We start from the raw sequence: 13,243 nt of genomic DNA on the forward strand, positions 1-13,243 counted from the left end.
GGATGGAGAGCGAGGGAGGACCCAGGAGGCCAATGCCAGCCAGAGAGTTTGCAGAGCTGTGGCATTGCCTGGGAAACGAGGAGTGTGTGAGGCTTTGTGCTGAGAGGAGGCCGGGCTAGCTAGATTAGCTAGTGCTCTTTGGAACAAAACAAGCTTTTTGTGGGCCTGGACAGTGATGAACAGCCCTCCCAAGAGCATTTTTTTCTTTCCTTTTGCTTTCGTAAGTTCTCCTAGGTAGCCTTACTCTTGCTTGCTGCCGAGAAACATCAAATAGAGAGTGGGGATCGCATCAAAAGCTCCTCCTGAACATTGGTTTTGTGGCCTGCAGATTTCAGTAAATGGGAGGAGTCTCTCAGAGGAAGAGCATTCTACAGAGATATGGTGTCCCAAAATTACGGGTTTGTTGGGAGAAATATATGATCAGGGCGGTTGTGGGGTCCTGGGTTCATTTCTGTGTGTCAGAGAGGGGGTGCTCCCATTTCCCTGCTGGAACACTGAAAAACATCAAAGCCTTTCATGCTGAGAGTAAATATTTGATTTCTGAATAGAATTCCTGCCCCCTCAGAAACTGAGAGGAACTCAGGCTTGTGTCCATGGTTGCTGAACGTGCCCTATTCACAGCTCTCCAGGGGCACAAAGGAGAGACATTAATTGGCTTTAAAGTGTTGGAAAGATCCAGTTTGCTGACCTATTTAAAATGAAGCCAGGACATTCTAGAGAACATCTCTGGAGTTTTGTTCTTCTAAAGCTTTAATGATCAAATAAAAACAGGTTGAAAAATCATGGAGAAAGCACAAATTATTCCTAACTCATGAAAGTCCTCATTGTTTCCCTTTTCCTGGATCCTCAGATGGGGTTCTCCCACCGACCATGTCCCGGAAGCATTTACTTCCGTCCTCCCTCTCTTGCCCTCCTCCCGAAGAGGGAGGGGCAGAAATGGAAATCAGCTAGTGTGCTGTGTGAAGAGCACTCCCTGTTCCAGAGATTAGTAATCTTGCTGGGGAAATGGGGTCCTTCCACGGAATTGCAAGAAAAGCGTTCCCTGGACCCATGCATGGGAGGATGAGGTCTGATGGTAAGATTTATTGGGGCAGAAATAAGACTGCCCTCAGGTTCCCAGTGTCTCATCTCTATCCATCTTACAGTGGAAGAAGTCCAGCCTTGTCTTCATCAAGCTCAGAAGAAGGGCCAGGGTCCAGAAATTCTGGGCCATCGGTTCAGTCCATGCCAAAGCTTAGCCCAGTTCAGTCTCTGTCCCCATCCAACTAGCTGAGTCTCTGTTCCTGGCTGCACTCTGGCCAGCGCTGCTTTGCTGTACCCAGGTGTGCGGTTGGAGTGCGTTTGGAACTTGCACATGGGCCTGCATGACTGCTAGGTTGGTGTGGCTGCTATGGAGAGAGAACATGCAAACAAATGGGTGAGCACATGAATGAACATGTGTTACTGAGAGAGAGGTCTTTGTTAGGCTTTGATTATGTTACTTCTGGGTTTCAAAGTGACCAATCTATTTCCCAGTCCTTTGCGGGCTTGTGCTGGGTCCTCCCCCTAACCGATCCATTTCCTAGATCTTCCAGGGTTCTGTGTCTCTTATTCAATTAGATCTTTCCCAGGCTAGAGATTTCCCCTTTATGGTTGCCATCTTGGCTCCTACTGCACATGCCTCATAGTAAAAGGACCTCCCCACTGCACCATCTGGGCTTCTACTGGGCATGAGGCCAGCAGAGGAATTTCCCCTGTTCCTCCCTCCAAATAATGCAGCTACTGGGCGGATGAAATTAAGTCCCTCTGGTGAAGGATGCAGTGGGCCCCTGGGGAGCCTTTGAATGCTGTGGCTTCCTAGTGAATCAGGCCTATTGTCTGATGCAGCCCCCCTAGTTTATTAGGCTTAATGTCTGATACCATTTACTCCCTTCCTTTATTAATACTAACTCGCTACCTACACTAACAGTAAGAGGAATAGGATGTGGGAAAGGGGAAAGGTGCTTATTCTAAAATAACAGAAGACACAATCCTTATCTAGGTGCGTAAATATAGCTGGGAAAGCAGCATCTAAATCTATAAGTAAGTATAATTGGTAAAGCATTTGCATCGCCCTTTACAAACTGTCTTTTCGAATATAATTTTATCTACTCTTCTAACAACTCTGTGTAGGATTTTCTTAAAGGAGAAATTGGAGCTCAGAGAGGTTAAGCAACCTGCTCGAAGTCACACATTTTGTAAGCCCGCCTGGTTCAGGCTCAGCCTGTGCTTCTTTGTCTAGTGTTCATACCACACTCCTGAAAGAAGTTGCCTTCCGTCGGAAGTAAAAGTCAGTATGAAAAAGAAGGTGCTGAGGCAAGATGTGAAGCAGAGGATAAGGTGGGCAAAAGGACCATAAAAACCAAAGCTTAGTTAGCAAGAGAAAAATTGGGTGAGTCCATGGACACTAAGAAGATAGCCATACACAGGATTCAACATGGGGAGAAACAGGTTTCTTACAAGGTCTCAACTAAGTTGCTAGGGAGAAAGTTTGAAGACAAGTCAAAACGTTCCCTCCTTGTGGTACTTACAGGGTCCAGCTTTGTCTAGTTTACAGAGCCTTGCAGAGTTAGCCCTCCAGGAGTCTGCAGCCGGTTTGCTGCCAAACAGGCTAAGGAACGGGATTTGTCGAGATTTTTTTTAGATGTAAGTGATTGAAGTTTAACTTGAACAATTTGAAGCAAAAAAAGAATTTCTTCCATCATATAACAAAATATTGGAGGGAATTGGAATAATTGGAAATTAGATGGTTAAAAGCCATCGTGGTTATCACTCTTGGGTAGCTCCTGGTGTCAGCTTCATTTTCTCAAGCTCTCTTACACCTTTCGATGGGAGCCATGGTTGCCAGGGGACTATAATAGAACAATTAAAAACAAACAAAAAAAGACACCTCTTCCTTGAAGATTACAGTAGCTTGTTCCATTATCTCCCGAGACTGTAGTGGAGTCTTTGCTCTCGAGTCCCTCAGTGAGCCCTTCCCTGGTCATCCTAAAATTTCCCGTCTCCTTCCACTAACACGCTATCCTGTTTTTGTTTTTACCCGACAATACTCATCAGATCAGACATATATATATATATACCTATTCATGTGTTTATTTGGTTACTACTCATTACAGTATAAATTCCATGAGCAACGGATATTTGTCTGTTTCGTTACTATTTATATTTCCAGTGCCCACAACAGTTCGGGTACACAAAAAGCTTTCAACTGTTAAGTGAATGACTGGGTATTTCACAGGGATAATGAAGTGCCGTGGACTATAACACAGCTTGGTGCAGCAGGGAGAGGGGCCGCTCACGAGGCTGCGATGTTCAAATATATGACTATGTAAACGTAATGCGGCGTGCAAAGGGTCACTGCGACCCATCCCTCCTCGAGGAAGCCCTGGTGGGCCCGCATGGCACTTTCCTTTGCCCGTGCTACCCTCAACTAGGACACCTGCCGCCCGGCCAGTGCGCTCTTCGGCCCGGCGAACCCCTTTTTCCTGGAGGATTTGGGACAGGCTTAGGGCTGAACCTATGGCCGCCCATCAGCCCGCGTTCCAGGCCGCAGAGCCTTATCTTTGAACGTGTCCCCGCGCACCAGCTCCTTCCCGCCCTGTTCCCCGCGCCCTCACAGGCCCCGCCCCCTTAGCGGAAGTGACGGACGCAGAGCGCAAACCCCGCCCTCACGCCTCTCCAGCCCCGGGGAGGGCACAGCAGTAAGGAAGGGGCGGATTCAGGGAGGCTTAAGGGTGGGGTTGCTCACCCGAAAGTGGCGGTTGATTGGAGGCGGGTACTAGGGTGTCATGAGTAGCTTGAATCTGGCGAGTGGCGGGTGCGATCTCAACAGGAGTGGGACCCCGAGGCCTCAGAAATAGGCCTTTAGCTGTCCCGAGGCCACCTCCTCGGTCAGCGTCTCCCCCATAACCGGCTACGGATTATTTGAACTCTGCCTCAGACCCAGGTTCTCACCCCCGCCCTCCCAGCTCCCTTTCTGGCTGCTACGGTCAGTCCCCCGGGCCTCACCCCGCCGTGCCAACACTGGGTGCAGCGCTCGTCCTCTCAGTTACATCCGTCTGTCTCTCCCCTCTGCCCCGCGTTCCTTCCGGAAGGCACTCTTTAAGCGCGCCCCCCGCCCCTTCCCACTTCTCTGTCCTTCTTTCCTTCTTCCAGAAGCCTTGTTCCTCCACTCCCGGCCAGGCTCCTGCCTTCTGCACGGCTTCTCTCCGTTTCGGGGCCGTGCGGCCCCTGTGTTGGGAAGGGGAGCTTTTAACGCGGCCGTTTGCAGATTTTATGCTTTTCCTTTCTAATGACCAGGAGTGCCAGATGCCAGGAATTATGGCCTCCCTCAAGAAGCCTGCAAATAGCACCAGGATGCCCCTGGCTTTGAACCCCCTGAAGAGCAAGGACGTGTTGGCAGTGCTGGCTGAGAGGAACCAGGCTGTCGTGCCAGTGGGGGCGTGGGTGGAGCCCGCCGCGGCGCGCAGCCCGGAAATCCCAGCTTCTGTGAGTGTCCATTCACCAAAATGGTGGTGTCCTGCCCCATCTTTCCTTCCATTAGCCTCTTTGGTGCTTCAAGGTGAAGTCTGTCATAAAGAGAAATATTCTTGCATTAGGATGATAGACAAATATATCAGTGTTTGGCAAAACTTACATATATGTTGTGTATTTCAGTTTATTTCCCAAACTTTTGATCGCTTGTTACGCACATGCAACTGGCACTGTTTGTATCTTGCAGACTTTTCTGCAGGGTAGTCAGGGCGACAGGTGGCCGCGTTTCATGTAACAGTAACTGATGGCTTAAAGTTTTTGGTAAGTTTGGTGATAGAGATTCAGGCAGCATGCAGGAATAGAACAGAGGAGGAAGAGATGAATTCTGACTGGGGTTTTGAGAAAGCTTAAGTATAAATTCCATGAGGGCAGAGACATTTACATTCTGTTCATTCCTGCCCTGGCTTATAGTAGGTCTTCAGGAAATGCTTGTTGAATGAATGAGTGAGGAAATACAGTTTGTGCTGGCCCTTAAAGAGTGGGTATGCTATAAGTTCATGGTGGTAGAAAGAAAGGAACATTTCCAATGAAGGGAAACGTTTGCAAAAGTTGACATGTGTGCCTGCTTACACAGTAACGCTCATATGCTCACACGTACTAATTAACACATGAGGACAGTTTTGGAACAAGATTTTTATAGTCTTTCACTCAACTGTTTCATGTAGCTATTTGTTCGAATTTTCTTGTGGCACGTGCCACATTACATTCACAGTAAGTTGTTTACATATCTACCTGCTGGAGTGTGAGCTCCTAGATCACAGGGGAAAAAATCATGTTTGTCATCACATTTCCACCTTTATCTTAGTGCCTGATAACTATGGGCATTGGGTAAATATTTATGGAATGCACAAAATGTGTGAAGGTCTTTGGAGTGTATAGACACGGTGCTGGGTATGAAGGTGGGAAGTGTGAGGTATGGTTGCTTAGTGGTCCTTCATATCAGAGAAGAAGTGAGATACGTTTAAAGTAAATGTTAAACAGGAATGCAGTGTTGTATATTCATTTATTTTATTTATGCTTGTATGCATATAGGTACGTAATCATTTATTTATTTCTGCTCTGCCTATATCCAGAAAGGATTTTAAGAGTTTGGGTAGTATATGATTAAGTGCTAAGACTATGGTATTTAAAGAAGAAAGACAAAGGCTTTGTGAATACTGATCAAGTACTCAATGGGATAAAATGTTCCAAATTGCTTGGACTGTGTTTTGAAATTGAGCATTACTTAAATATTGAGTACCTTTATACTCAAGTCTGTCTGTTATACACTGTAGAGGAAACACAGGAGAATTAAATACATTTCCTGCCCTCAAAGAGATCATAATCTAATGGAGGAATCAAAACTGTATTCAATTCACATTGATCAGAGGTCCCATAGCATGAGACCTCGGAGGAAGACGGGGTTGTGGAGGGTACCAGAAGGCGGGCATTAGGTGGTCCGGGAGGTTGAGGAGGCCTTTACTAGACAGAGATTACAGGGAGAGCATGTGGGGTTAAAGATGGAGCATAATTCTGAGTATAAGGACATTTTCGAATAGGACATATTTGGTGAATGGTGAGCAGTCGGGTGTATCTGGACTCCTTCACCCACTTCAGAAAATGTGTAACATAAGGTAGATTTGAATTGGTTCATTAAGAATTAATCAAGATTCTCTTTGTTCTCAGTTCAATGAAAAATTAAGGTTTGATTTGAGTACTCATAAATTCCAGTTTTTAGCTTATGATTTGCTTTTAAGGTCTTGGCTATGTCTAGACTATCATCTCTGAACTCCTGTGATTTCTTTACTCAACTGGGGATTTTGGATTATAGAACTGAGTCATTTTTTCAGGATCGTTTCCTGACTGCTTTGTGTTTATAACAGAGCCCTAATGGGAAAAACTGTTCATTTTTTATCTTTCATCTTTAAAGACTTCAGCATATATGATTGAAAAAGAACTAAAGGAACAGCTAAGAAAAAAACAGGAAGCTTTGAAGCGTTTTCAGAGACAAGTAAAATGCCGAGTAAATCAACAAATGAGGCTGAGAAAAAAGCAACAGCTTCAGAAGTCTTATGAAGCAGTAAGTTCAAAGTGAGCCCTGAGTGACTGGAAGGTGTGCGTGTTATGAGATGAGCAGATCACTTTCTTTTGATTTCGTGCTTTGTATAATCTGATTTGCAGGTAAGGGCAGTAGATATGTAGGTGGAGAAACCATGATTTCTTCCTGTGTTATTCTGTCTCAGTTTTTGCTTTCACTAGTTAAAAATTGTCAGAGTTTTAGATTCAGATTTGGGTTGGAATTTTGGCTTATGCCATTTTTAAAAATTAAATTTATTGAGGTAACATTGGTTATTAATTTATAAATTTCAGGCGTACAGCATAATTCATTATCTGTACACTCCTTTGCATGCTCATCATCCAAAGTCTAGTTTCCTTCTGTTACCATATGCTTGACCCTCTCTGCCCACTTTGCCCATCTCCTCTGATAACCACCATCATGTTGTCTGTTATGTATGAGTTTGTTTTTGTTTGTTTTGTTAGTTTGTGATTTCTTGGTTGCTATTTCACATAGGAGTGAAACATACAGTTTTTGTCCTTTACGTCTGACTTATTTCACTTAGCATCATACCCTCAAGATCCATCCATGTTGCCACAATGCTACTTTATATCTATCTATCTATCTATATATAGACACACACACACACACGGCTAAGTAGTAGTATTTAACTGTAATATATATATACATGTAAAAAAAAATATATATATATATGTCTCACATCTTTATCCATTCATTCGTTGATGGACACTTAGGTTGTTTCCATGTCTTGGCTATTATACATAATGCTGCAGTAAACAGAAGTATGTATATCTTTATGAATTAGTGTTTTTATATTTTTCAGGCAAATACTCAGAAGAGGAATTACTGGGTCATATGGTAGTTCTAGTCTTAATTTTTAAAGCCACCTCATACTTTTGTCCATACTGGCTGCACCAATTTACATTCCGGCCAACAGTGTACAAGGGTTCCCTTTTCTCCACATCCTCTCCAATACTTGTTTTTTCTTGTCTTTTTTATAATAGCCATTGTAACAGGTGTGAGGTGGCATCTCATTGTGGGTTTGATTTGCATTTCTTTAATAACTTGTGATGTTGAACATTTTTCTGTCTGTTGGCCATCTGTATGTCTTCTTTGGAAAAATGTTCAGATCTTCTGCCCATTTTTCAATCCGACTTTTTGTTTTCTGTCGTTGTTGAGTTGTATGAGTTCTTCATATATTTTAGATATTAACCCCTTATCAGACGTGTCATTTGTGAACATCTCCCATTTGGTTGGTTGCCCCTTTATTTTGCTGATGGTTTCATTTGCTCTGCAGAAGCTGTTTAGTTTGATGTAGTCCCAGTTGTTTGTTTATTTCTGCTTTTGTTTTCCTTTGGAGTCAAATTTACAAAATCATCTCTGAGGCACCCCCACCCCCACCCTGTCCCAAGTTTCAGGCCCACCCAAGCTGTTTGGCAGGGGCTTTTCCATATGAATGGCTTGTCTTGGCTCATGCTTCAGATTTTCTTAAATTCTCTCAAATAAGCAGCATCTGACCTCACAAGCCCCTTACCTCTTGCTAAGTGGCCCAGGCCCGGCACTAGCAGCACGAGCCTTGGTTCACAGCTTGGCCTTGCCTGGGCACCTCCCAGCCCAGCACAAGGAGCAGCCACCTGCAGATCGCTTTGTAGCTCCTGCACAACTTTTTGTTTTCCTTACCTGCTCTACTTGTGCCTAGGGGGTTGCAGTAGGTGGGTGTCAGTGTTGTGGAAACTGACTCCAGTATGAGCTGGGTGGCAAGTGTTCCTGCTGTGTCCAGGTCGCCTTGGTTTTGGGGCACCACCCTGTGGTGGGTAGGGAGGAGCTGGGTTTGCAAGCCCACAATGCTGCCTCCTTGTGCCTACTGGCTGCCGGCACTCCTGTGCTCTTAGACAAATCTCTGCTGTGGCTACTGGGTTCTGAGTAATAGGGGCTGGTGGTGGGGGTAGGAGCCAGATTCCTGGGCACTGAGGCTGCTCTGCCCCTCTTACCCTCCATCTGGCCATAGGGTGGGGACTGCACTCTTAACTCCTTCACCACTACTGTTGGCTGGGGCCACGGTGGTGTCCAGCTGCTTCTGTAGACACTGTCCTTATCCTTCCCTCCATCCTGCCTCCCCTGTGTGTTCCAGTATGCCCACCTTCAGATGTACCAGTGTGTGGATCTCTCAGGTGTGTCTGTGTGTTGAGCAGAGGAAACTTTATTGGATTATAGATGCTTGACATGCTGAAAATTTAAGGGGAGATGTAAAGGGGCCTTCTCACTTCTGCATGATCCTGTCCCGGCTTATGCTATTTTACTAGCAATGCAATCTTGGGCTAATGACTTCACTCCTCTGGACTGCGGTTTCTTCACCCATAAAGTGGAGATATTCTTGTCTTAGGAGATTGTTGTGAGTGCCTGGGAAATGTTACTTTCTTTTCCAGCTAAAGCTTTCTGCTACCTCCCCCTGACACCAATTTTAAATATTTTGGGCTGCTTATAGGCATTATTTGATTGCACTGGATGGGAGAAAAATCTTACTAGAATCATGTCTCTCTCTCTTTTTTTGTGTGTAGGCAGAAAAGGAAGGCTCTATAGCCATGTATTCTTCAGGTCCAGCATACTTAACTCCTAAAAGAACCAGTGTTTTCCCAAACAATTTGAATGCTGCTGTCGGAAGTGCTAGGTTACCTCCTTCCCAGATGCTTGGGGATGCAATAGAAGACAGAGAGAATGAGAATCAATTATTCCAACAAGCCCAGGCTGTAAGTACATATTTTATTTTATGTCTATGATTTTTTTAGATGTATGACATATCTAGGATATGAAGTAGAGATTAGGAGGTATCATATTTACCTTCGCTTTTTATCACCTCCTTTTGTCTTTGTAAACTGGGGAATTAGTGGGATGATGTTTATTTTTATATATTTAAAATTTTTTAAATTTATTTTTGGTAAGATACTTTAGAATCATCTAATGTAAGGTGCCAAAGTATTAAATTTCAAAACTTATAATGAGCTTTGTGTCGAAGGACATACATTTTCCCAATTACATTTGCATTGTGTTGGGGTAAGTTTATAGCGTATGGACCGAAGTGATTCCTAACCACTGTTGCAAAAGGGTTTAATACATCTATGGGGCATTTTGTTTGTTATTTTTTTTTCTGTCCTTTAATCTGATTGTCGCATTAAATAGATCTAAAAGTCAAGTAATAATATGGGAAACTGTCAGTTAACACATTCAGAGTTTTTTAAATTGAAACTTTTATTTAGTGATTCATTTAATATTTAAAAATTAATCACCACGATTAGATTCATCCATTTGAATCATTGGATGCCCTCCGATCAACTCCCCTCTTACTGCACCCGAGCTTTTGTCCAGTTGATATATTTTTCAGGTCTGTTATGGGAATTATTCTTCATCTTATCACTTAAAAATTGTATTCCTAGGGATAGTGAGAGGGAAGCAAAATGTGGGAAATGATGATTATGTGAAAATAAAAGTGGTATAACCGCTAATGTGCTTGGTCATAAGTATGAAGCAAATCTAATTGTGCTGTTAGTATAAACAGGGAAAGCCGTACAAGCACATGTTATGTTGAATTACTTTTTTAAAAAAATGTTTTTCTTTGTCCCAAACTATGACTTTTTCTTGTCTTTGTTTGGTTTGTAGCCATCATTTTTATAATCATTTTTGTTTTCTTTTATAAGAGTATGAACAATTTGTTGAGCAAATACTCATTGAGCCAGGAACTGTGTTAAGTAAAAAGGATAGAACATTGACTAAGACAGACATAGTCCTTGCTTTAACGGCCCTTGCAGCTATAAATTCCACTGTACTGAGGATTTTACTTCACCTGTGTAAAACAAATAGATCAGTCTACCTCATACACTGTTTGTTAAACATTGTAGGGATACTAATGAAATGTGAAATAGGACCCTTTGTGGGTTTTATATTTACAAGTAGAAATACGAAGCTAATAGACCTCCAGTTTATTAGATATTAAGATAGAGATATTTGCTGTTTTTGTGATCAAATTGGGAGAAAATTTTAAATTCCAAGGAAATAGTTAGGGAAGAATTCCTGGAAGAGGTGAATTTGAGCTGTATGTTTTGAATTGTTAAACTGAATTGACCTTGTAAATTCAAGAGAATTTTGAGACAGGAGGGGCAGTTAAAAGTCTAGAATATGTAACAGGTTTGATATATTTGGGAATAAGTGATAGAACCTTTCTAATGATAGCTTATAGAGGAGAAAACAGAAAATGAGGTTGGATAGGTAGGAGGAAATCAGGTTATGAGAAGCCTTAAATGTTACAAAAGTTTAAAAAGTTTTTATACATTTTTTTTTCTTAAAAGAAGATGAACGACTGAAGAATGTTCAGTGACTGAAACTACTTGAAGCCTATAAACTTTTCCCCACACAATACCATGACAATACTTTTTAATTTTACTGTTTCTGATCCAGTTTTCATCCACTAGGGGTCACTAAGAACTAGACAATGAGACTTCAAACTCTGATGCCTTTGGTTTATCTATTGAACTGACTAAATAAATGGTGAATATAATTCACTTTCTGAACGTTAGTGTTCTTTTCAATTTTCTTGTGTTTTGGAGTGATAGAACCTTGGAATATTGAAATATTTAAGGATGAAATGGTTTGGCATCTGGGGTATATTTCAAAATAATATAATGGTGAGGTGAAGTAGGGGATTATAAATAAAGCAAGCCTGGCCAGGAATTGATATGTGAAAGCTGATTGATGTGTATGTGGTGGTTGGTTATAGTATTCTATCTACTTCTATGTATCTTTGAAGTTTCCAGTATGTTTAAATTTATTTACATTTTATTTATTTATTAAAAAGATTTTATTTATTTATTTTTAGAGAAAAGGGAAGGGGGGAGAATGAGGAAGAGAAACCTTGAGTTGCCTCTCATACGCACCCCCAAAGTGGGGACCTGTCCTGCAACCCAGGCATGTGCCCTGACTGGGAATCGACCAGCGACCTTTCAGTTCACGGACTGACACCCAGGCCACTAAGCCACACCTGCCAGGGCTGAATTTATCTACGTTTTAAATTAAACATCAGGAAAGACATTTAGTCTAACTGATTTCTCTAAGGAATTCTTTTTATTGTATAATGTCTCAAATACATATATGGCCATCTAGTTTCTGCTAGAAAACAGTGCCACTGTTGATCAACTCACTTTTTAGACTTTTTAAGAAGTTATATTTTATTAATTATGCTATTACAGTTGTCCTGATTTTTTCCCCCTTTTCTCCCCTCCACCCAGCACCCCTCACTCCCTCAGGCAGTCCCCACCTACCATTGTTCATGTCCATGGGTTATTTGTATAAGTCCTTTGGCTACTCCATTTCCTATGCTGTACTTTACATCCCCATGACTATTCTGTGACTACCTATTCGTACTTCTGAATCCCCTCACCTCTTCACCCATTCCCCCACATACCCCTCCCGTCTGGCAACCATCAAAACACTCTCTGTATCCATGATTCTATCTCTGTTCTTCTTGTTTGCTTAGTTTGTTTTTTAGATTCAATTGTTGATAGATATGTATTTATTGCCATTTTATTGTTCATAGTTTTGATCTTCTTTTTCTTAAATAAGTCCCTTTAACAGTTCATATAATCATGGTTTGGTGATGATGAACTCCTTTAGCTTCTTCTTGTCTGGGAAGCTTTTTATCTGTCCTCAGATTCTAAATGATAGCTTTGCTGGGTAGAGCAATCTTGGCTGTAGGTCCTTGCTTTGTATCCTACATATTTGAAGTTTTAAATTTAATTTTACTTTGCGATCATTGTTCACATTAGATTTTAAGATTTAAGCCTCAAAGTTTATTTGTATAGTACACTTTTATTTTATCAGTCAGAAATCCCTTTCCTTATTGATAGTTATACTGACTAGGTTTTCTATGTAATTATGAATAACTCATTTTCATTCAGGAGTTTTTAAGTCTTGGTTAAAGATTCAGTGCCAGGCTTTATTAATAAAAGCTACAAAAGATTGCAAACTGTATCTAAACTTTCAGTATAGAAAAGATTTTGGGTCAAACTGTATGTTTTGAGTAGTCGCATACACACAACACATGCGCATACACATAGGTAGGTATGTTTTAACTTACATATGTAAATATGTGCATATATGTTATACATACAAATGCATATATACATATATACACTCACAGATATATGTAATGATCACCATTTTCTTGAAATAAGAGAAATGTACTTATATACCTATTCATTTTATATAATTTGATTTTGTAACATCCCCGTATTTTCTGTTTTTGTTTGATGCTTATTAACATTAACTTTGGTCCTTGTATTAGTTTCCTGTGGCTACTGTAACAAATTATCTCAAACTTAGTGGCTTCAGATGACAGAAATTTGTTCTCTCACGGTCCTGAAGGCCAGAAGTCCAAAATCAGTTTCAGTGAAGCCAAAATCAAGATGTCAGCAGGGCTGTGTTTCTTCCATAGATGCTAGGGGGGAGTTTGTTTCTTGACTCCTCCAGCTTTTGGTGTCTGCTGGCATTCCTTTGCTTGTGGCCACATTATGCCGATCTCTGCCTTTTCTTTACATCACCTTCCCCTGTTCTGTACGTCACATCTTCCTTACCTCTTATAAGGATATT

At 41.8% G+C, this 13,243-nt stretch overlaps 1 protein-coding gene across 1 annotated transcript in view; it reads left to right on the forward strand.

Moving 5' to 3' along the window:
- The first annotated feature begins 3,803 nt into the window (after window positions 1–3,803).
- CCDC15 (coiled-coil domain containing 15) overlaps window positions 3,804–13,243 on the forward strand; it is a 45,105-nt gene continuing 35,665 nt past the window's right edge. Inside the window, exons 1-4 of the mRNA XM_090292531.1 lie at window positions 3,804–4,006; window positions 4,318–4,506; window positions 6,461–6,610; window positions 9,166–9,354. Of these exons, the coding sequence (XP_090148657.1) occupies window positions 4,327–4,506; window positions 6,461–6,610; window positions 9,166–9,354 (519 nt within the window). The 5' untranslated portion in view covers window positions 3,804–4,006; window positions 4,318–4,326. The remainder of the gene's footprint in view (window positions 4,007–4,317; window positions 4,507–6,460; window positions 6,611–9,165; window positions 9,355–13,243) is intronic.

Source organism: Furipterus horrens, unplaced genomic scaffold (assembly GCF_987537825.1).
Source record: "Furipterus horrens unplaced genomic scaffold, mFurHor1.1.pri manual_scaffold_11, whole genome shotgun sequence".
Classification (NCBI taxonomy): Eukaryota; Metazoa; Chordata; class Mammalia; order Chiroptera; family Furipteridae; genus Furipterus; species Furipterus horrens.